The 22801-nt window shown below is 37.2% G+C and overlaps 1 protein-coding gene and 1 non-coding gene across 2 annotated transcripts in view; one reads left to right on the top strand and one right to left on the bottom strand.

Moving 5' to 3' along the window:
- LOC127214572 (melanoma inhibitory activity protein 2-like) overlaps nucleotides 1–22801 on the bottom strand; it is a gene marked incomplete at its 3' end in the record, with an annotated part of 82280 nt that overhangs the window by 54118 nt on the left and 5361 nt on the right. The window contains 11 exon segments of the mRNA XM_051174943.1: nucleotides 1541–1631; nucleotides 2386–2432; nucleotides 2978–3047; nucleotides 3253–3363; nucleotides 11996–12118; nucleotides 16404–16508; nucleotides 17823–17894; nucleotides 19091–19214; nucleotides 20374–20456; nucleotides 21996–22080; nucleotides 22176–22201. Coding sequence (XP_051030900.1) covers nucleotides 1541–1631; nucleotides 2386–2432; nucleotides 2978–3047; nucleotides 3253–3363; nucleotides 11996–12118; nucleotides 16404–16508; nucleotides 17823–17894; nucleotides 19091–19214; nucleotides 20374–20456; nucleotides 21996–22080; nucleotides 22176–22201 — 937 coding nt within the window.
- LOC127214574 (small nucleolar RNA SNORA61) lies at nucleotides 166–294 on the top strand. The gene has a single exon (XR_007833864.1). It is a non-coding gene; the product is annotated as a small nucleolar RNA SNORA61 (small nucleolar RNA).

The raw sequence follows: 22801 nt of genomic DNA on the forward strand, positions 1-22801 counted from the left end.
CACTGTTACTACTATTCTCAGATAGCAGCATTTTTTTAATTAGACTAATGTTTTTTCAGGTCTAATAACAATACAATTAGTATAACCAGTGAGTAGGGCAATTTAATCCAATGGTTCAATGTTTTTTAAGCATTTTGCTCATTAAAAGTCTTAAAGGCCTTTGAGACCCTTTTGGTCTTTTTCTCATCAGATCTCAACCCTGGTCTTGAAGGTTATAAAGAAGATAAAGTACCCTGAAGCTGGCCTCACAACGATGAAGTCTGGTATAGAGCATAGGTCAAGATTCAAATGGATCTGGCTATCGTTTGGAAGATAGAATAAGTTAAGAATGAAAAGGAAGAAATGTGAAGTTCTGGGCAGCCGTGGCAATGGTTGACTACATATTGACGTTTCTTGTATTCATTGAGAGGATTATTTTGTTGATGTTGATTTCTGGTATGTTTATATTCAGCTGTGTAATCAGTGAAGGGGCTTTGCCTGTGATCATAGGTGTAGAGTTAGAAACAGGCAGGAAAAGCATCAGGCAGGTAAAAATGAAGCTCTACAAGCAGAAGTTTTTGTCTTATGTTGCATCATTTAAGCAAGTGTAACAGGATCAATAAAGCCTGTTTTGAAAAGAAAATATAGATGAGGAGAAATAAAAAAAAAAAAAAAAGATGCCTGTGGTTCCATTCTGAGTTAACCAGCACAGACATTTGAATATGTCCATCCATTCTTTTCAGATATAAAAATATGAATTTATTTCATTAACACAGTGAGATGTGATATACTTTTTACAGCACAAACACAACTGGCAAAATCTATTTTTCAATGTGAACAAAATCAGCAAACTTTTTTAATGCTTTCCATAAAAAAATTTATTTTTACAGGTGTAAAGCCACTCTTGTGTATGCTAATAAATTATATGAATATATTAAAATAGTAGACATTACAAGCTCAAGTCCTGAAGATCACTTTCTCAATTTTAAAAAATGTAAGGAAAAAATTAAATTTAAAACTTTTTAACATCTAAAACTATATCCAACATTGTACTCCTTGTGGTGGCTTGAGTGAAAATGTCACCCTAGGCTCAGAGGATGTGACACTATTAGGAAGTATTGCTTTGTTGGAGGAAGTTGTCACTGAGGGTGAGCTTTGAGGTTTCAGATGCTCAAGACTGACCCAGTGGCATTCTTCCTGCTGCCTGCAGATCTAGATATAGAACTCCTGGATCTTTCCCCAGCACCATGTCTGCCTGTGTGATCTTCTGCAGTGCAATTACTATGGAATACTACTTTATGGTATACTTATAATTTGCAGGCCCTAGAACTCTGAACTATAAGCCAGATCCAATGAACGTCTTCCTTATAAGGGTTGCCATGGTCAAGGTGTCTCTACATAGCAATAGAAACCCTAACAAAGATGCACCATACTCCACATTCTTACATACTTTTAATAATTTACATAAATATAAGAGAAAATGGACTACGTTTACCACTGAAAGTAAAACTCAGAAGTAATTCATTCTCTTTAAGGAGACATGCTCGTCAAGAACCCTTACCTGTAAGATCATCATTTGTTGCATCTATTTCAGATAACTGAGTATAAATTTGGTTTCTGTCTCCTTCTAGGGTTTTTAACGAAGCACTTAACTTCAAAGAAGGAAAAGAAGAAGAAAAGCAATTATCAATTACACAAAAGAAACACACATCCCCAATATACCCCATACTACTGTTCTGCAGTTATTTTCCCCGTGATGATGTTATCATGGACAACATAAAGACATCAGTGCAGCTGCCAAAGCAGCCTTCACCCTATACAATCAGGACTTTTTACACAGATTAACTAAGAACTGACAGAGGGAATAAACCAGAAGAAAACACAGCTATTATTTATTTCTCAAAAGAGTATATAGAACCATTGGAACCAGAAGAAAAGAATGCACATGGGGAATGATTAAATAAAACAATAATATTCTGAAGATATCTTTAATGGAAGAAATGAGTGTACAATTTGAACATTTCTAAATACTATAATTATAAAAATTTCTAAAGTTGATATAAAAAAAGAAATTGATAAGGAAATCCTAGGGGCTGGAGAGATAGTACACTGGCTGCTCTTCCAGTGGACCTGAATTTAAGTCTCTACACGCACATGGCAGCTGACGACTGTCTGTAGCTCCAGTTCCAGGGAATCTCAAACCCTCATAAAAACAAGCATACTGCCAAACCACCAATGCACAGAAAATTAATACATCAAAAGAAAAAGAACATTCTAATCATTTATCATATAACCTTATACAAAAAATTAAAGCAATCTTTAAATTAGTTACTAAGGACACACAGATTTCATGTCTGCTGTAGGTCCTGCTCCTTCTCATCTAGATTTTTACATACTAATACAAACCTCAGTAGCATATATTAGCTTCCTCAAAGCTCCCTTAGGCTGATTACCTACAGTGAAAAATAAAACCATACTTAGTGAACACATCCAAATGAATACATTACTTCTTTATCTAGTCTTGCAACCCCTCTTCTGGCCAAAATTAAATAATTTGAGGCTGAGCTTACTTGCTCTTGACTCTAATTCCAACATTTCACAGCTAAGACAAGGGGATTCCCATGAGTATAAGGCCAGCCTGGACTCCAAAGTGAATTCCAGGCCAGCTTGACCTACAGCAAGATGTTGTCTCAGTAAAAAGAGTAATTAAAATAAAAATAATAATTTATATAAGGTAGAGTGATCTACACTCAGGAAGATAGACAGTGTACTACAGAGACCCAACAAGAACTGAATATTTACCTAAACAGTGTCCATGGACTTAACTATGCTTAGATTCTTATGGCATTACAGCATCCAGGTTAATTAGTCAACCGTGGCTTCAACACTAAAATTATTAATGAACCATGGCTCCAAGTTAAGTACTATTAAACATAAATAGAATTTATGTTTCTTCTATTATAAAATAAAAATGAAAAATACAAATATTTTATATTACTATACCTTACTATAGTTCCCCTTTTGTTATGGAACTTAAGAGCTGTGTTGTTATAATGGAGAAATATAGGCTATAGAGAAGAACAAAAGAGAATAAGTCTACAACTCTGAAGAGGTAAAGAAAGATTTACACGAAAGACTAGCTAAATAAGGTGGAAAGGGAGTGTGGTATTTCATGAAGATAGACAAAATGTGCCAAGTCTAAGTATATGAGGAGCTCGATACACATGTGGAATGAAGAGGAAACAAGGAATCAGTCGCCACAAGTCAGTGCACGTTATTCTCTAAGTCATTGTTCACTTCTACATCCAGATTACCATCATCAGTTACATCTTCCCCAAGCACAGAATTCCAGTCTTTCATCCTTAGCAGGCTCTCCATCAGAGACTGGATATTGAGTAAAAAGAGAAAACAAAAAGAGAAGGTAATGACTCATGATAATAGCTTTACAATTTAGAACTTAACTCATCTGAAATTCAATCCTGAGCCAATGAGATGGCTCGGCAGGTAAAAGCATCTGCCACTTAGACTGATAATCTGAGTTTAATCCCCAGAACCCACATGGTAGGAAAATTGCCTCCCAAAATTTGTCTTCTGAACTCCATACCCACATCATGGAATGCACATACCTGACACATACATACACAAGTAAATTTTTAAATATTATAATTTTTTAAATCAATCCCCATGAATAAATCCTTTTGTACCCTAAGTATCTCTCTGCAATTGAGATATGTAAACAGTTGGTTTTATCTTCTAACTCCACATTTAGGGACTATTAATCCTGAAAAACTAACTTGCTGAACATGGTACATCTTTTACCCCACCACTCAGAAGGAATAGGCAGGCAGATCTATGTGAGATGGGAGCCAGCCTGATATAATAAAGTGAGTTCTGGTAAGAAAAAACTACCTCTTGAAACACTGTATGCAAAAATAAATATTATGGATATTATGGTAGGGAGGGATGGAGGAAGGGGAGGTAGTGAGGGAAGGAAGGAATGAAGGAAGGATGAAGAGAAAAAGGAAAAGAAAGAAGAGAAAACAAAATCAAATACAGTGTTTGTGTGTATCATACACACATGGGTATGCAGGTACACATACAGCTGCAAGAGCATGAGGCAAGAAGATGCAAGTGTCTTCTTCCATCATACTCTACCTTACTGCCTGGAGACAGGACCTCTCATGGAATAAGAACTCCACTATCTCAAAAGCATGGCTGCTCAACAGGCTCTAATCTCCACTGTCTCTGTCCCCTGTGGGGGGCTCTCAGGCATGGGCAGCCATGCTCTTCTTATGTGGGTGCTTAGAAATCAAACTCAAGACCTTATGTTTGCAGACCAAGTGCACTAACCCACTAAACCATCTCCCCAGTCCCTAAAATACTTTCTTTTGACATTCTTTATATTTTTTACTAATTTACAGTTGGACTGGAGAGATAGCTGAGCAATTTGGGACTTGTTACTCTACTAAAGCATCTAAGCTCTTTTCCCAGCACCCACATCAGATGAGTAACTTGTAACTCCAGCTCCAGGACATCCAGTGGTCTCTTCTGGCCTCTGTGGGAAGCATGCAGTGGCCAATAACATATGGAATGGGATAAATGTTGTGTGGTGTTTCATCTATCACCGAGACATACAAAAGCTATAAAAAAGATTCATACAAATCTATGAAAAGATCATAGACATCTTTGGCACTGCACTCAAATGCACATTCCTATACATGGGCACATACAAATACACACCAATTAAAAAATTAACATCTCTGGCTGGAGAGATGGCTCAGCTGTTAAGAGCAGATATTATCTTGACAAAGGCCCAAATTCAATCTCACTACCCATAGCTAGCATTTCTCAACTCCCTGTAACCTCAGCTGCAGGGACTACAAACTTTCTGGTTTCTGAGGGCCAAAAAACTCACATGATTATACCCACAAAAAATTAAACTACAGATTCTTGATTTATACAAGGAAGTAACTAGCTGGAGAGTCCAACTGAGACAAACAAAGACACGTTGTAAAATATTTTGAAGGAGTACTGGAAGACCATCAACTGATTTTTCTGCTGCTGTTGATATTTCTTTTTTTTTTTTTTCTTTTTTTTTTTTTTTTTTTTTTTTTTTTTGTGAAATCCACCTATATCTGAGAGTCCACTCTGAGTTCCTGCCGCCGGCAAGATCCTTGACCCCTAAAGCAGGGCCTCTGCTAAAGAAAGAGGCCTCAGCTGGAGAGTCCCAGTTTCCAGTGAGATCAGACTATCATGCAGAAACTTCCCAAGTTTCAGCTCAGCCTCTGTCCTCCTCCCCCAGCCATTGACTAGAGCCATTGGCTAGTGGCATCTTCTACATTATCCTCAGCCCTGACCCCATCCCTGGGTCCCTGTCTGTGGAGAGACTTCCTATAGAGCTTGGACTACCCAGAGATATAGATATTGACTCACTGACCACAAAATCCCACTGGGGAAGTATCATAGAGAGAGAGGGGAGACCCCATCAACACCTACTGGAAGAAGCTATGAGAAGACGGCAATACAAGAAAACACGTAACAACAGAAAGACAAGCATGAAACCACCAGAATCTAAGGAATCTACACCAACTAGAATGGAACACAACAACAAAGCAGAGGAAGCAGAAGGGAACGACTTAAAAATTTCTGTCATAAAAATGATAGAGGCCCTCAAAGAAGATGTGAGAAAAATCCCTTAAGGAAATGGAGAAAAAAAAACAAACAAAAAGTGGAAGAAATGAACAAATTCCTTAAGGAAAGCAAAGAAAGTACTGAAAGCCAAAGCCAAAAAAAAAAAAAAAAAAAATAAGCAGGTGAATGAAATGGTTCAAGACCGAAAACTAAAATAGAGAAAATAAAGGCAACACAAACTGAGGGAATGCTGGAAATAGAAAAACTGGGCAAAAAATCAGGAACTACAGGCACAAGCATAACCAATAGAATTCGAGAGATGGAACAGAGAATCTCAGGTACAGAAGATAAACTAGAAGAAATAGATTCATCGACCAATGAAAATCATAAATCCAACAAATCCTTAACAAAAAACATACAGGAAATGTTGGACACCGTGAAAAGACCAAACCTAAGAATAATAGGCATAGAGTAAGGTGAAGAAGCCCAGCTCAAGATGGTGAAAGCATATTCAACAAAATCATCGAGGAAAACTTTCCAAATTTGAAGAAGGACATGCCCATGAAAGGAAAAGAAGCATACCGAACCCCAAATAGGCTGGACCAAAGAAAAAAGACCCCTCCACATATAATAATCAAAACACCTAGCATAAAGAATAAAGAATATTAAGCGCAGTGAAGGAAAAAGGACAGGTAACATATAAAGGCAGACCTATCAAAAATACACCTGACTTCTCCATGGAAACCCTCAAGGCCAGAAGATCCTGGATAGATGTTCTTTAATATTAAGATAACACGAATGCCAGTCTTGGCTACTATATCCAGCAAAACTCTCAATCACTATAGATGGAGAAAACAAGATATTTAATGACAAAACGAGATTTTCCCAAAACTTGTCTACAAATCCAGCCATACAGAAATTATTGGAAGGTAAACTCCAACCCAAGGAAGGTAACTACGCCCACAAAAATGTAGACAACAGATAATCCAACTACACCAGAAACAAAGGGTAAAGAAGAACTAATATATTCAAAATACCACTGCCAACAACAAACCTAAATCAAGCAAGCATCAACAATCAATGGTCCTTACTCACGCTCAACATTAATGTCCTTAACGCACCAATAAAAAGACACAGGCTAACAGAATTGATATGAAGACAGAATCCATCCTTCTGCTGCATACAAGAAACACATCTAAGATTCAAAGGTAGACATTACCTCAGGGTAAAGGGTTGGGAAAAGATATTCCAATCAAATGGAACCAAGAAGCAAGCAAGCATAGCTATCCTAATATCTAACAAGTTAGGCTTCAAACCAAAATTAATCAAACAAGATGAAGACGGTCATTTCGTATTCATCGTAGGGGAAATCCATTAACACAAAGTCTCAGTTCTGAACATCTATGCCCATAATACAAAGGCACCAACATTTGAAAAAGAAACGCTACTAAAACTCAAACTTCATATAACACCTCACACACTTACAGTGGGAGACTTCAATATACCACTCTCAACACTAGACAGGACCACCAATCAGAAACTCAACACAGAAACAAAAGAACTAACAGAAGTTATGTCTCAACTGGGATTAACAGACATCTATAGAACATTCCATCCAAAGAAAAAAGAATATACTTTCTTCTCTGCTCCACATAGAACCTTCTCTAAAATCGACCACATACTAGGTGACATAACAAACCTCAACAGATACAAGAGAATAGGAATAGTCCCCTGTATCTTATCAGACCACCATGCTTTAAAATTGGAATTCAACAACAACACAAATAGCAGAAAACCTGCAAACTCAAGGAAACTGAACAATGTGCAATTGTACCACTCCTAGGTCAAAGAGGAAATAAACAAAAAAATTAAGGACTTTATGATATTCAACGAGAATGAGGACACAACATACCCGAACTTATGGGACACCTAGAAAGCATTGCTACGAGGGATGTTCATTGCACTAAGTGCCCATATGAAGAAAACAGAGGATAATCACATAAGAGAATTAACAGCGCAACTGTAAGCCTTAGAACAGAGAGAAGTGAACTCACCCGTAGAAGTAGATGCCAGGAAATAATCAACTTGATGGCTGAAATCAACAAAATAGAAACCAGGAAAACAATACAAAAAAAATCAATGCAACGAAGAGTTGGTTTTCTGAGAAAATCAACAAGATAGACAAACCTTTATCCAAATTAACGAAAAAGCAAACATTTATGAAAAAGCAGAGAGAGAATATGCAAATTAACAAAATCAGAAACGAAAAGGGGAATATAACAACAGAGGAAATGCAGATAATTTTCAGGTCATACTTTGAAAATCTGCATTCCACAAAAATTGAAATTCAAAGGAAATGGACAAATTTCTGGATAATTATAACTTACCAAAATTAAATTAAGAACAGAAAAACAACTTAAATAGACCTAAAACCTGCAAAGAAATAGAAGCAGTCATCGAAAGCCTTCCAAACAAAAAAGTCCAGAGCCAGATGGATTCAGTGCAGAATTCTACCAAACACTAAAGGAAGAACTAATACCACTACTCCTCAAACTATTCCACAAAATAGAAACAGAAGGTTCATTGCCAAACTCTGTTTATGAGGCTACAATAACCTTGGTACCCAAGCCTCACAAAGTCACAACTAAGAAAGAAAACTACAGACCAATATCCCTGATGAACATCAATGCAAAAATACTCAAAAAAATACTGGCAAACTGAATTCAAGAATACATCAGAGAAATCATACTCCGTGACCAAGTAGGCTTCATCCCTGGAATGCAGGATGGTTTATCATACAAAAATCTATCAAGGTGATCCACCATATAAACAAACAGAAAAAGAAAAACCATATGATTATCTCCCTAGATGCTGAAAACTCTTTCTACAAAATTCAACACCTTTTCATGATAAAGGTCTTGGAGAGGTCAGGGATAATAGGGACATACCTAAACATAGTAAGAACCATATACAGCAAACCAACTGCCAACATCAAACTGAATGGAGAGAAACTTAAGCCAATTCCTATAAAATCAAGAACAAGACAAAGCTGCCCTCTCTCTCCATATCTCTTCAATATCGTACTAGATGTTCTAGCTAATGCTATAAGACAACAAAAGCAGACCAACGGGATCCAATTTGAAAAGGAAGAACTCAAACTGTCTCAATTTGGAGATGATATGATAGTTTATATAAGCAACCCAATACACTCTACCAGGGAACTCCTACAGCTGATAAACACCTTCAGAAAATTAGCAGTATACAAGATAAACTCAAAAAAATAACAATAGCCCTACTTTTTTTCAGACGACAAAGAGACAGAGAAAGAAATTGAGAAGCATCACCCTTTACAATAGCCACAAGCAACATAAAGAATCTTGGTGTAATGCTTACCAAACAAATAAAAGACCTATATAACAAGAACATAGTGGCTCTAAAGAAAGAAATTAAGAAAGACACCAGAAAATTGAAAGATCTCCCATGCTCTTGAACAGGTGGGATAAACATAGTAAAAATGGCAATCTTACCAAAAGCAATCTACAGATTCAAAGTAATCCCCATTAATATCCCCCCACAATTCTTCACTGACCTTGAAATGATAATAATCAACTTTATATGGAAAAACAAAAGACACAGGATAGCCAAAACAACCATATACAATATAAGAACTTCAGGAGGCATCATCATTCCTGATTTTTAACTCTACTACAGAGCTATAGTTCTGACAACAGCCTGTTATTGGCATAAAAATGACAGGCAGATCAATGGAATGGAATTGAAAATCCTGATATTAACCCACACACCTAATGAACACCTGATTTTCGACAAAACAGCTAAAATTATACAATGGGGTGCAGACAGCATTTTCAACAAATGGTGCTGGCACAATTGGATGAGGGTGTGTAGAAGACTGCAGATAGACCCATGTCTGTCACAAAACTAAAGCCCAAATTGATCTAAGACCTCAATCCAGCCACACTGAACCTCTTAGAAGAGAAAGTAGGAGCTATCCTTGAACATAACTCCATTGGCACAGACCCTGAGAAAAACAATTAATAAGGGACCTCTTCAAACTTAGAAGCTTATGTAAGGCAAAGGACACAGTGGACAAGACCAAATGGCTGCCCACAGAATGGGAAAAGATTTTTCACCAATCCTGTATCCGACAAAGGGCAAATTTTAGAACTCAAGAAACTAGTCAACATAACACCAAATAACCCTATTAAAAATGGGTTACAGAATGAAGAAAGAATTCTCAACAGAGGAAATCAAAAATGCTGAAAGACACTTAAGAAAATGCTCCACATCCTTAGCTATCAGGGAAATGCAAATCAAAACATCTTTGACATACCATCTTACTCCTGCCACAATGGATAAATTAGAAACACCAATGATGACTCATGTTGGAGAGGATGTAGAGAAATGGGAACACTCCTCGACTGCTGGTGGGAACGCAAACTCATACAGCCATTTTGGAGATCAGTATGGCGGTTCCTCAGGAAAATGGGAATTAGTTTACCACAGGACCCGGCAATCCCCCTCTTGGGCATATACCCAAATAATCCACATCCATGCAAAAAAGACATCTGTTCAACTATGTTCACGGCAGCACTATTTGTAGTAGCAAAAACCTGGAAGCAGCCTAGATGCCCCTCAATTGAAGAATGGTTAATGAAGAAGTGGCACATCTACACAATGGAATACTACTCTGCAGAAAAAAATAATGGTATCTTGAAATTCGCAGGCAAGTGGATGGCACTTGAAAAAACCATACTGAATGAGGTAACCCAATCACAAAAAGAGGAACACAGTATGTACTCACCCATATGTGGATTTTAGACCTAGATCAAAGGATCACCAGCCTATAATTCACACCACCAGAGGAACTAGGATAGAAGGTGTATTCTAAGAGATTCATATAAAGTCCCTCACAGAACTGGGAAGGGACAAGTCCCCCAGAGCTCAGTTGAAGTGGGGGGGCAGCAAATGGAGAGAGAAGTAGGAGAAAACGAAGGTGAAGAAATGAACACATGTACAAATAGGAAGATTGAGCCTGGTTAGGAATAGAAGACAGGAGAGAGAGAGAGAGAGAGAGAGAGAGAGAGAGAGAGAGAGAGAGAGAGAGAGAGAGAGAACATAAAAGATGGAGCCAATAATGGTTTGAAGTTAAATTGAACACAAAGAAAGGTCTAGAGAGCTACAAGACTGCTGCCAACTAACAATCTGAGCTTCTGTGGAAAGGCTATCATAAATGCCCTTCCCGAAGAGTGAGATCAACAACAAACTTATCCATGGAGTACTAAACTTGTGCCTGATGGAAACAGGAGCAAACACCCATACATAAACACTGAGTCGAAGTAGAACCAGGATGCAGATGGAGAGGACAAGACCAGGCTGCAGAAACACATAGAGACAGCTTACCTGAACAAGAAGGAGCTAATGGGCCAGCAGACTGATAGCTGGGAAGCCAGCATGGGACTGACTCAGGCCCTCCTGAATATGCCTCTCAGCCAGAAGGACTGAGCAGTCTAAGGGACCTCAGACAGTGGAGCCAGGATGTATCCCTGGTGCACAAAAGGACCTTGCGAACACATCCCCCATGGAGGGATAACTGCCTTAACCTAGAGACAGGAGAGAAGCCCTAGTCCCTACTTCACATGACCTGTCAGATCTACATGACCCCAACTGGATGGTATTCCCCTACATATGGAATTGGGGTGAGGGGATAGGAGGGGAGGGTGGATAGAGTGCATGTGAGAGGGCAGAGAGGGAGAGGGAACTGGGATGGACATGTAAAATAATAAATTAAATTAAAAAAATGCTTTGACTCCAAAATTTAAGCTCAAGGACAAGTTACTGGGGAAAAGGATTTCTATTTTTGTTTCCACAGAAAATGAAAAGATGTGGATTCCTTCCAGACTAATGTGGTTTGATAAAGCCAGACTGCCTGAAACAGAGTACCAGGTGATCCTACATTCAAAACAGCTGGACAAAGCATCCTTACAGACTACAGCCAGGATTTCTGCATCTTCTTGGAATTACCTTGTCAGAGCCCCTTACCAGCAGGAAGTAGTTTGGAAAGAATGATGCCCAAATTCCCAAATATTGTCTAATGTTTGTTTTCATTTAAATGGAATTGGTTATATAAAATAACAAAAAGGTAAAAATCATTATTTTATTTCTTTATTCATGAACACTAGGCTAAAATACTGGTGAACAAAGACATGGAGTGTTAACATATATATTACAAATCTATGTATGTTCTAGAAGCATTTGAAATGTAACAAAAAGACACAATAGCAAATAAAAGCTGTTAAAATTATTTGAATTTACAATTAAGCATAAAATTGTGACCAACTAGTGACTAAACCCAACAAGCCATTACCTTGATCTGATTTTCCTTAACCTTTAGGAGTTGCTCTGCTTGTACGTTGGATACTTCGATTGCTATTTTCTGTTTATTGAGTTGATTCATTTGTTCTTTCATGACTTTAGCTTCTTCTAAATACTGACAGGAAAACAATAACAACGATGTGAAAGATAGCACAATGTTTAGAAGAATTTTTTCAATATCATTAAAAGATACTAAATGTGTTATTAAATGATATTAAAAAAAGATAGGGTTGCTACTTAAATAGGGACTCAGATGTGGTTCCTTTTTATAAAGAACTTTCAAACAGAAGACTATAAAATAAGAAATATTCTTCAATTGATTTACAAGGAAAATTTTAATCAAGTACACAATTTTGACACATACTTGTATGAAAAATCTAGTCAATTCTTTCTATCTTTGTACCCTAAATACTCTGGTACACCTCATTACTTTTGTTTGATTGTTTTGTTTTCCCAATAGAGTTTCTCTGTATTGCTTTGGAGCCTGTCCTAGAACCTACTCTGTAGACCAGGCTGGCCTGGAACTCACAGCAGAGATACACCTGCCTCTGCCTCCCAGGTGTTGGAAAAAAGGTATGTGCCACCAATGCCCAGATATATATATATATATATATATATATATATATATATATATATATATATTCTGATATATATATATATTCTGATATATATATATATATAATCTGATATATATATATATATTCTGCAGATAATCTGAGCCTGAACTGCACTGTGAGTTCCAGCCTGGTATACATGGTAGGACTTTGAAGTGAGGATGACTCAGTTTTTATTATAGTAAGGACAATCAACACAGGAGTCCTCACCACAATGTTTTCTAAAACCTGAGATGATACAACAAAGATGTGAAAGGAGAAGGCATCAACCCCAAAAGAAAATGGACAAACAGAAGGAACACATGTGAGACCAAAGAATCCACAGACAATAGAAGAAACATAAGCCAGTTAGAAAATCCTAAAATAAGATGACTTGACACAATCCAGAGAGGCTCATGATTGAAAGCAGTAGTAGTAGAGGGAGGAATGGAAACCAAAAGGGAAGAATTAGGGAACTGGAGAGACAGTAGAGTAGTTAAAAGCACATACTGCTCTTGCAGAGGACCCACACTCAATTCCCTGCACCTGCACTGAGTAGCTCACAGGTGCCTATAATTCTATATGATCTAATGTCCTCCTCTAGTCCCTACAAATGCCTGAACATATACACACATACCAACACACAGAAGTATACACATGCTCCTGATATCTCTCCTATTACCTCCCTGTACCTGTCTTCTCTCAAACATGCATATACACATCACATTTTCTGCCACTCATCTCGTTTTTTTTTCATTTATGCATACATATAGCTGAATGTTTCATCCCTACTGGCAAGCTTCAAAGTGCTGTAAGGTGTTATGCATACAGCAGTCCAAACATATTCATCAATGTCACCTACCTGTGAAGCACACAAGCTGAAATAACAACCCAGCAGCACGATGTGGCTTATGGTACCACAGTAGCATAAGTGTTATTAAAGTAAGCAACCACTTTCTAATTGGATTTAAGGCCAACCAGCTCAATGAGATGACATGTTGTCCAGTACAGCAATGCACACCTTTCACCTCAGTGCTCAGGAGGCAGATGCAGGGGGAATTCTGTGAGATCAAAGTCATCCTGATCTACATAGGGAGCTCGAGGATAGACAGAATTACTTAGAGAGATTCTTTCTAAAAAAATAAACTGGACCATCCCTGACACTATTAAGGCCTCTAGTCACTACACACAATTACACATATGTATCCACGTGAACAAATGAATACACACACACACACACACACACACACACACACACACACACACACACTCAACGAATCAGGTAGTCGTCAATATCATTATATGGAAGGGCTTTAAAGTTAGTCTCTCCAATATTTCTTGGATTGCTATTTGGTCACAGAAGGCCTTACCCTCCCTGAGAAGCAGAAAGGGGATAGGGTGGGTTTTGGTGGGGGTTATAGGGGTGAATGGGAACATGAGGGAACTGGGATTGACATGTAAAACATTTTTTCAAATTTAAATAAAAAGGAAAAAAACAAAATTTAAATTGTCACAATAAATAGTTCTAGTAACCCACAGTTTCAAGAGTTTCCAGAATGTAAGAATCCAACATATTAATGAAACCCTATGTGACACATCATCACACAATCTCAGAGAGCCAGAGACAACAGAAAGATAATGTTTGAGAAGAAAAAAAAGGGCAGCAAGCAAAGAAGGTCCCATAATCAACACATCATTCAAGTTTCAAAACCAAACATGGAAAGGGAAGACAATGCAGCAATATCAAAATTTTATTTAAAAAAAAAATGCAGCACAGCAGAAAGATCTCCTGGTTTGAGACCTGCATGAGATTATAGTGAGTTCCAGAACAGCCAAGACTATTACACAGAGAAACCCTGTCACACTAACAACAACAAAAGCAGAATCAAAACACCAAGAAGTGCAAATAAGTATCGAAATATCAGAAACATGAAAGAGAACAAGGAGTTAGAGCAATTTCTCAGTGGTTAATACCATGCACTGTTCTCCAAGAGGTCCTGAGTTCAGTTCCCAGCACCTATATCGGGCTCATCACAGCCACTTATAACTCCAAGTACAGGAGATTCAACATCCTTCCCTGGCCTTTCAGAGCACCTTAATCATGAACACAAATGCACACAAATATAACATGCACAAAATTAAAAAAAATAATAATTAATTTTAAAATAAAATCTTTTTTAAAAATGGAAAAGTAAGACCTTTACAGCTATGCAATTGCCTTTTAAAATTACCTACTGTACCTTATTATCTGAAAGATAAACAAGTTAATTAATCACAAATGTTCTCTTTTGAAACAGGAAACAGAACATTTAAGATAAGGAAACAAGAATCCTTGGCTGCTGAGTGAACTGTAGTATCAGGACAAAAATGCCCAGTAGATCTATAGAACACATTTTTCTTTTTCTTTGTTTTCTCTTTCTCTTTCCTTCCTTCCTTCCTTCCTTCCTTCCTTCCTTCCTTCCTTCCTTCTCCTTTCTTTCCTTCTTGGAGACATGGTTCCTTTGGCTATCCAGCATCTCATTCTGTAGACCCGGCTGGGCTCAAAGTCACAGAAATCCACCTGCTTCTGTTCACAGTGCTGGGATAAATAGGTATGTGACACCACTGCCACTCATTACACATTCTTATTGGACTAGGAGAATCTAAGATTCCAAGAAAAATGGCCCCCAGAAGAAAATGAAGGAGTCCAAGAATATCTATGGTTATTTCACGAGACCTGAATTTGGTTCCCCTTACAGACCATGTTGGGGATCTGATGCTTGTGGCCTCCAAAGGTACCTGCACTTGTGTGCACATATCTACAATCAAGTTACACACATGCATATAATTAAAATAAAAAATAGAAGAGGAAAAATCTGGCAGTAGGCACACACATAACTTTGAACCCAGCAATTAGGAGACTGAGCACCTCAGTAAGTTCCAGGTCACCCTGAATTTCAATACAAGACACTCTCAAAAAAAATAACAATAATGACAATAATAGAATTGTAAATGAACAAATTAGCCAACGTAGTTGAGTGATTGGCATTTCCATTGAGATAGAGTACAAATATCCATTACAGGAAGCCAAGTAGTAAAATAAAACGTCGGGCAACTCAGGATATATAGTCAAGTCAGACAGACTACTATTCAGAGATCCATAATACTGTAAGAAGAAAATGTAATTTGGGAAGATAGTAAAAGCGTTTCCACAAGAGGAAAAGGACAGTATGTCTGTAACAAAGTAAAGGTAAGGACAAACACCATGTCATACCTGTGCACAGTCAAAGTCTCACACTACACCCCCACAAACACCCCCATCTCAATATGCACACTATAGAAAGGAAGGAAAAGAGAGACAGCAAGGGAGGGAAAGGAAGGAAGAAAAGAGACAGAGGGGAAGGGGCCTGGGACCTGGGAAGACAAACAGATTTATGACAACAGCAGCGAGAGCATGTGTGGGTTAGTGTCTAGGAGAGAGGAGGGTGAGGATAAAAGGTAAGATTTCACTTTACATTACCCAAGAACTCCTCCCTCCTCTAGCACCCCAATTGGTAATCTGTTAACTCTTACTGCAGTCTTTATTGTGAGGAATCCTGTTAGCCGATGTCTCCTGTGAGAGTAAAAATTCTGACTGCCTTCTATCAGGGGAGAAGACAGATGGAAGAACACACTTTTAAATCCTTTATGGGAGTCTGCAGGGGAGACTTCCTGCTCTCATAAGCTTACTCATTCACTACACAACTCCACACATGGTTCATTTGTGAGTACCCACAACATCAAAGGCTATATTCATATCTAAAAAAAAAATATCTGTAGTCTACAAACCTGACGCACACTTTCCTGACGTTGAGAATTTTCATTCAAGGTATCTGTTATTACTCCTTTAAGTCGTTCTTTATTTATTTCAAATATTCTTAGTGTGGTTTTGGCCTAAGTAAGAGAAATACACCGTTTATAACAATTAAGCAGAAAGCCCCCTGATTATGTCTTTTCTGAAGAACATAAAATGTAAGCAAAAGCCAAAACATTCCACTATTTACAGCAGAGGCAGTATCAACACTACTTTGATAGACAAAGTCATTTGCCACATGACTTTGAACAAATTATTGAACCTTCCATGTACAATGCAGACCATTTTGTTAACTACTGAAATAGAAAAGAACAATTATTAGTTACAGAATTATTGGTTTATTTAGCGGCTTACTTAAAACACTGCTTTACTGCCTATTTGCCAAACATGGCTTCACTTGCTACCAGGAAGGGAATAACCTGGAGAAATCGCTGAAAGAATGGGTTGTCACCCTTAGCAACCTGCTACTGCCATGTACACTTCAGAAAAATTTGCTTGCTTGCCTGCCCACTTTGTGATTTTAGAAAAGAAACTCTAACTAGAATTGAAGGCTTTCTGGAGGTCTCAGGAGGACAGTCCACTGGTGACCTCTCTCTTCCATGCTCACTAGTGTAGGAGTAGATATTAGAGAAAGACCCCACACCCCTTACACTTTGTCTCCTGACCTAAACTTTATACAGCAGGAAGCAAATCTATTTATTATCGATACATGTTACACAACTTCAAGAGTGCTCAGATACATTCCTAGGTTAAATATATCTAGAGGAAAATGAATTTCAATCAAAGTAACACATTAAAACAAATGCATATTTAAGATTGGCTACATTTCAAATACTAACAATATTTTATTACCTAATGTGATGGCTGTTTGGTTATCAATGATAACTAGAATTAACTAAAACCCAAGGAAGCTGTGAGTACTGTTTCTAAATTAAATAATTACAAGTGGCAAGACCCACATTTAATCTGGATCTTTTGAGGTGGGAAGATCCACCTATATTCCGGGCTATACCTTCTGGCAGCAGCCTATCTAAAGGACATGGAAGAGGAAGCTTGCTGGTCCTCACCCTCACTGGCATTACAGCCTACTTCTTTGGTATTCCAGTGTATACTGAGTATCAGGTGAGATATCCAGCCTCATGGACTGAGAAAGTGCTGGATTCTTGGACTCTCTGTTGGTAGACTGACATTGCTGGTCTGAGTGGAACACAGCCTGGAAATCGCTTTAATAAATACCCAATATATAGATAGATATCTATTTAGATAGACAGATAGATAGATGACATCTCATAAGTTCTGTTCCTCTAAAAAACTCTGACAAATATACCTAATAATAATATGAAACATAAATGGTCTTCAGAAGTGACAGACTAATTTATTTCAACTTAACTTACTTCAGCTAGCTGTGATTTGACAGACTGTGATTCATCTGCTAGAGACTGGATCATTTTTGAAAGGTCACTCATCTGAAAAGACAGTATCAGTCAGTAAGTATTTAATAAGTCCATTTTGCTCCAAGACAACATGCATTAGTGAGGTACATTGTTAATTTACTGTTAATAAAAGTGAGAGGCCAGATAAGGAGGCCTTGTCAGCTTGCATTCCAAGTGCTCACAAGGATTTTAAAAATTATGTAATCACATGATGTCCTTACAAAAGCAATACATCATAGAACTTTTCAGGTTTAAGGTGAACCCACTAATTCGTATGTTAAATAATCTCACACACATCAAGATTTTGCTTAATCCAGAATTTAAAGTAAAATAAATGATATATATATATATATATATATATATTATATGTCATATATTTTTCACTATGAATATTCAAGTTATATTCTTTATGGTTACTTCCAACGTAAATATTGAAATTTTCCATTTAAAATAACAAGCGAGCCAAGTGTGGGGGTGCACACTTGTAACCCCAGCTCTTAAGAGGCACAGGCAGGAAGGTCATGAGTTTTAGGCCAGCCTCACTTATACATACAGGACTATATTCTAATACTATGTCAATGAATATAAACAATAAGAATACAGGAATATGCACAAGCCACTCATCATAACATCTAAAAAGTAAAAGTTTGATGGGAGGTGTTGGCACATGCCTTTAATCCCAGAAAACAGGAGGCAGAGGGAGGTGGATCTTTGTGAGTTCCAGGCCAGCCTGGTCTGCATAGTGAGTTTCACAACAGCCAGAACTATTACATGGAGAAATCCTGTCTTGAAAAAACAAAACATAACAACAAATAAATAAAAGAGGTGAAAAGATCAGATCAGATGTGAAAATTTTTGTTCTCATATTATTCTACATCATTTTTTTTCTTTTGATTTTTCAAGAAAGGGTTTTTCTGTGTCACTTTGGAACCTTCCTGGAACTCATTCAGTAGAGCAGGCTGGCCTCAAACTCACAGAGATCTCCCTGCCTCTGCCTCCAGAGTGCTAAGATTAAAGGCATTTGTCAAGAATGCCCAGCCTGCATTCCATTTTTTATATACATGAGTTTCTTTACATTTCAGGGCAGGATAGCTTGGAACTGTTGTTTCTTCCTCCCAAGTGCTGGTATTATAAGTTTGTGCCACTATGGTTGGCTCACATATAATATTTTAATCAATATTTAATTTATAGGTAAGATTCATAATTCTCTTGGAATATATAAGACTCACCAATTCCTCTTCTTCATGATGTTTAGATCTCTCTTCTTCTAGTTTCTTCTCTATAAGTAATATTTCTTCTTCAAGTTTAGATTTATCTCTTTCTAGATTTTTATAAGTTGCCTAAAATAGAAAGCTAACTTAAACAAGCCAAACATAAGAATTTTTAGTTAGGGTAAAAATCAGATGAGTGTAGGGTAAAAATCAGATGAGTATACTCAAATTTATAAACACTTTATACATTTTTTCATTTCTCAAATATTAAAATAACAACAGGTTTAACAGTTGCCAGCAACTTCTATAAAAAAAGTGTAAGTATTTTAGGTGCACACCAGTTAACCACGGAAAACAATGAATACCCACTGAAGGAATTAAAACAGTTGCATTCCAAAAAAACTTTTTTGTAAAAATAAAGAAAAATTAATGAGTTTATTTGGAGTCTAAACTCCCTGCAGATTCTACAAGGACATTCTAAATCATAAGACACAGACTTGCTACTCAGGACAGAGGATGACAGAACTGACATACTGGACTGAACACATAATCTAAGGGACAAAGTTTTTTTTCTGTTTTATATTGGTAGGAGCAGGCTACTTCTATTTACTCTACAGGCTCACAACTCAGTTTTAATAACCGTTCCACTTTCAAAGAGTATTGAGGCACTTCATCACATCATACTCTGTCTGTTAAGACAAGTCATTGTGTCCTCTGAATCAGGAGAGTTAACTGTCCATCTCTCCTAAACTCTCCATTCTGTGAAATCATGGTTATGGACTGAAAACTGGCTGTGATGGAGTGTGTAGACAAGGGTTGATGCACAGAAAGGGATTAAATATTTATCACCATGCCACTCTTTACAATGTAAACCTCAATTCTAATTTTAGTAAATATCTACTACCATGGTAAGAAAAAACAATATGGTCACAACTTACTTGTCTGCTACTATGCTTAAATTTGTGAGAGTTCTATGTCTCTTTCCTGGAGCAAACTATGTCAAAAGTAGGAATTGTCTTTCCAATCCATTCACCAGAGTACAGAATGCAGAATTTCTTTCTTTCTATAAATCTATAGCTTCTGATAAACTGATTTTGTATCCCTCAAAACAAGTTAATGACAAGAGATAAAACTGTTATGTTTTAAAATATTTTATGCCACCTACAACTATTCTGTTTCCACTAACTTTTTCTGTACATTGTAAGATCCAGATACACAATTTCATATTTCTCTGACATAATTATTTTTGGGGAGACAAGATATTTCTAATAAGAACCTTTTCCCTAGCTTTTACATCATACTTTTTTTTTACATTCAAACTCTGTACTTCTGTTGATGCCTTGTCAAAGTTGGCCTCCTTTAAGGATGACTCTAAGCCTTCATACTGAATAAAACAAGGGAACACATGAGGAAAAAAATACAAATTTTATCTCAACTTGTATCTAAATAGACACCAAAGAAGGAAACAGAATTTATATCCACCATGTAAAGTACCCTTGGATTTTATGAGCTTAGTTTGCAATCTAAACACTGTGCTGAGGAAAGCCAGGTCTACAAACAAGCCACAACCACCAGCCTAGGCAACATATGGCAGAACGTTTCCTTTGTGACTACCAAAGTTGCCCCACATCTGCTGGGGCTGAAAACCCTAACAGCAAGTGTGACTAAAGTGGATCTAAAGAAGTGAGTCATCTACTATCCCCTGAACAGATTAATGGCTTCTCCAGTCTGTCAGTAGAACAATATGTGGTAACTGGCTATCAGACATTTATATCATGTGATAAGTAAGGCAAGTAAGGAAGATAAAATCTGTGAGTTTCAGACCACCCTGGTCTACAGAGTGAGTTTCAGGACAGCCAGTGATACACAGAGAAACCCTGTCTCAGCACCTCAGAATTTGTGTTATTTAGAGACAAAGCCTTTAAATACAGCTAGGTTAAAATGAGGGATTTAAGATGACTGCAATGTAATATGGCTGGTATCCTATGTGGAGAGCACTAGGACAGAGAGAGACATAACAAGCAGACAGCAATATCTAAAGTCAAGGGACATGTCACAGAGGAAGCAAAGACTGGCTATATCTTCATGGACTCATTTCAAGAACTGTAAGGAAATTCACTTCTGCTGCTAAAGGTATTTTGTCACAGTAGCCCTAGCATGCCCAAATGAAAACAGTAAATAAAGTCTCTACATGATAACAAGTAAAAGTACCTTTACATCCTTGATAAGCAAAAAAAAAAATCTCATGAAACATTACACTACATTAAATTGTAATTCAAATCCTCTACCTTCTAAGACACTGAACAAAACAGAAATGTAAGCCACAGAGTAGAAGAGATTTACAATCCATATATCTGACAAAACTCTTTCTTATATACGACATAAAATAGTAAAAGCAAAGGCCCTAATCTATATGGCATAAACTGAGAAAGATTATGAGTGCATTTAAATGGATGGAAATGGGCAAGTGTGATGGCTCAGTAAGTAGTTAAGGAGCTTGCTGCCAAGACTGATAACCTGAGTTCAATCCTAGGGACCCACGTAATAAAAAGAGGAAAGTGACTCCTCCATGTCCTATGATCCTATGATCACCACACAAATGCCTTCTTGGTACACGCCTACACACATAGACACAAATAGACACACACAATAAAAATAAAGTCATCTTTTAACGTGTAAAAGACTTAAAAGGCAATTTTACAATATCTAAATGAGCAATAAGCAAATCAAGGTGATCTGACAAATTAGTCAGGGAAGGTAAACACTACACATCACCAGGGTGGATGCAAAGAGAATGGCTAAGTGATGAAGTTGAGCAGCAACAGAGCTCTGGTCTGAAACAAAGCTCTGATGGCAGGCAATAACCCATGGAGAACAATTAAGCTCCACACTGTGATGGATTGTATTTTCAAACACATCTTACCTCCTCTTGAGCAAGGCACACTTTGTCAATCAGATCACATTTCTTTTTGATTTCCATTGCAAGTTCCACAGCCAGTCTATTCTCTCTTACTGAGCAAGCAAAGAAAAGATTATTATGACTAAAGTGTGAAAACGCTTTAAATTATATACAATCACAAGATCTAAAATCAAAAAAGACTACTTACTCAAATAAAGTCGGCTTTGAATCTGAAACAAAAATTTAACAAAATTACATTAAAACAAATATATCTTCAAGCAAATCTATCTGACTTCTACTTCCAGCTTTAAGATGCCAACTTTCTTATGGCCTTATGGTAAATAAATTACCGGAAAGCCTTCTATTTCAAATGAAAACAATGCTATATAGTAAGGTCTCCCATTGTGTGGTATCATGTGTGTTATCATATTAAAGGCTCTGAAACAGTCTTATTCTAAAGACTTAAGTCCATGTTTCCCATGCATATATTGGCTCTAAAACAAAGTATTTTAAGGAGCCACCATTATTAAATCTCCTACGGTTAATAAACAAAATAAAAATATATGAAATATCATTGGACTCTAGACCTTGACTGACTAAAAAAACTCATTAGTATTTTTCTTCTTCATACTTCAGCTTTCGATAAGGAAGGGATAAATCCACCCTTGAGAACAGTGGGGATAGGGTAAAGTGATCAAGAGACGCAAACAAGAACACTCATGCCACCTAGAAAACAGAGACAGAAAACTGGAAGAAAAAAAAATGAAAAAAAAAAAAAAAAAAAAAACAGTAGGATATATGTAAGCAGAAGGTAAGGAAGAAAAAACCAT

Source organism: Phodopus roborovskii, unplaced genomic scaffold (assembly GCF_943737965.1).
Source record: "Phodopus roborovskii unplaced genomic scaffold, PHOROB, whole genome shotgun sequence".
Lineage (NCBI taxonomy): Eukaryota > Metazoa > Chordata > Mammalia > Rodentia > Cricetidae > Phodopus > Phodopus roborovskii.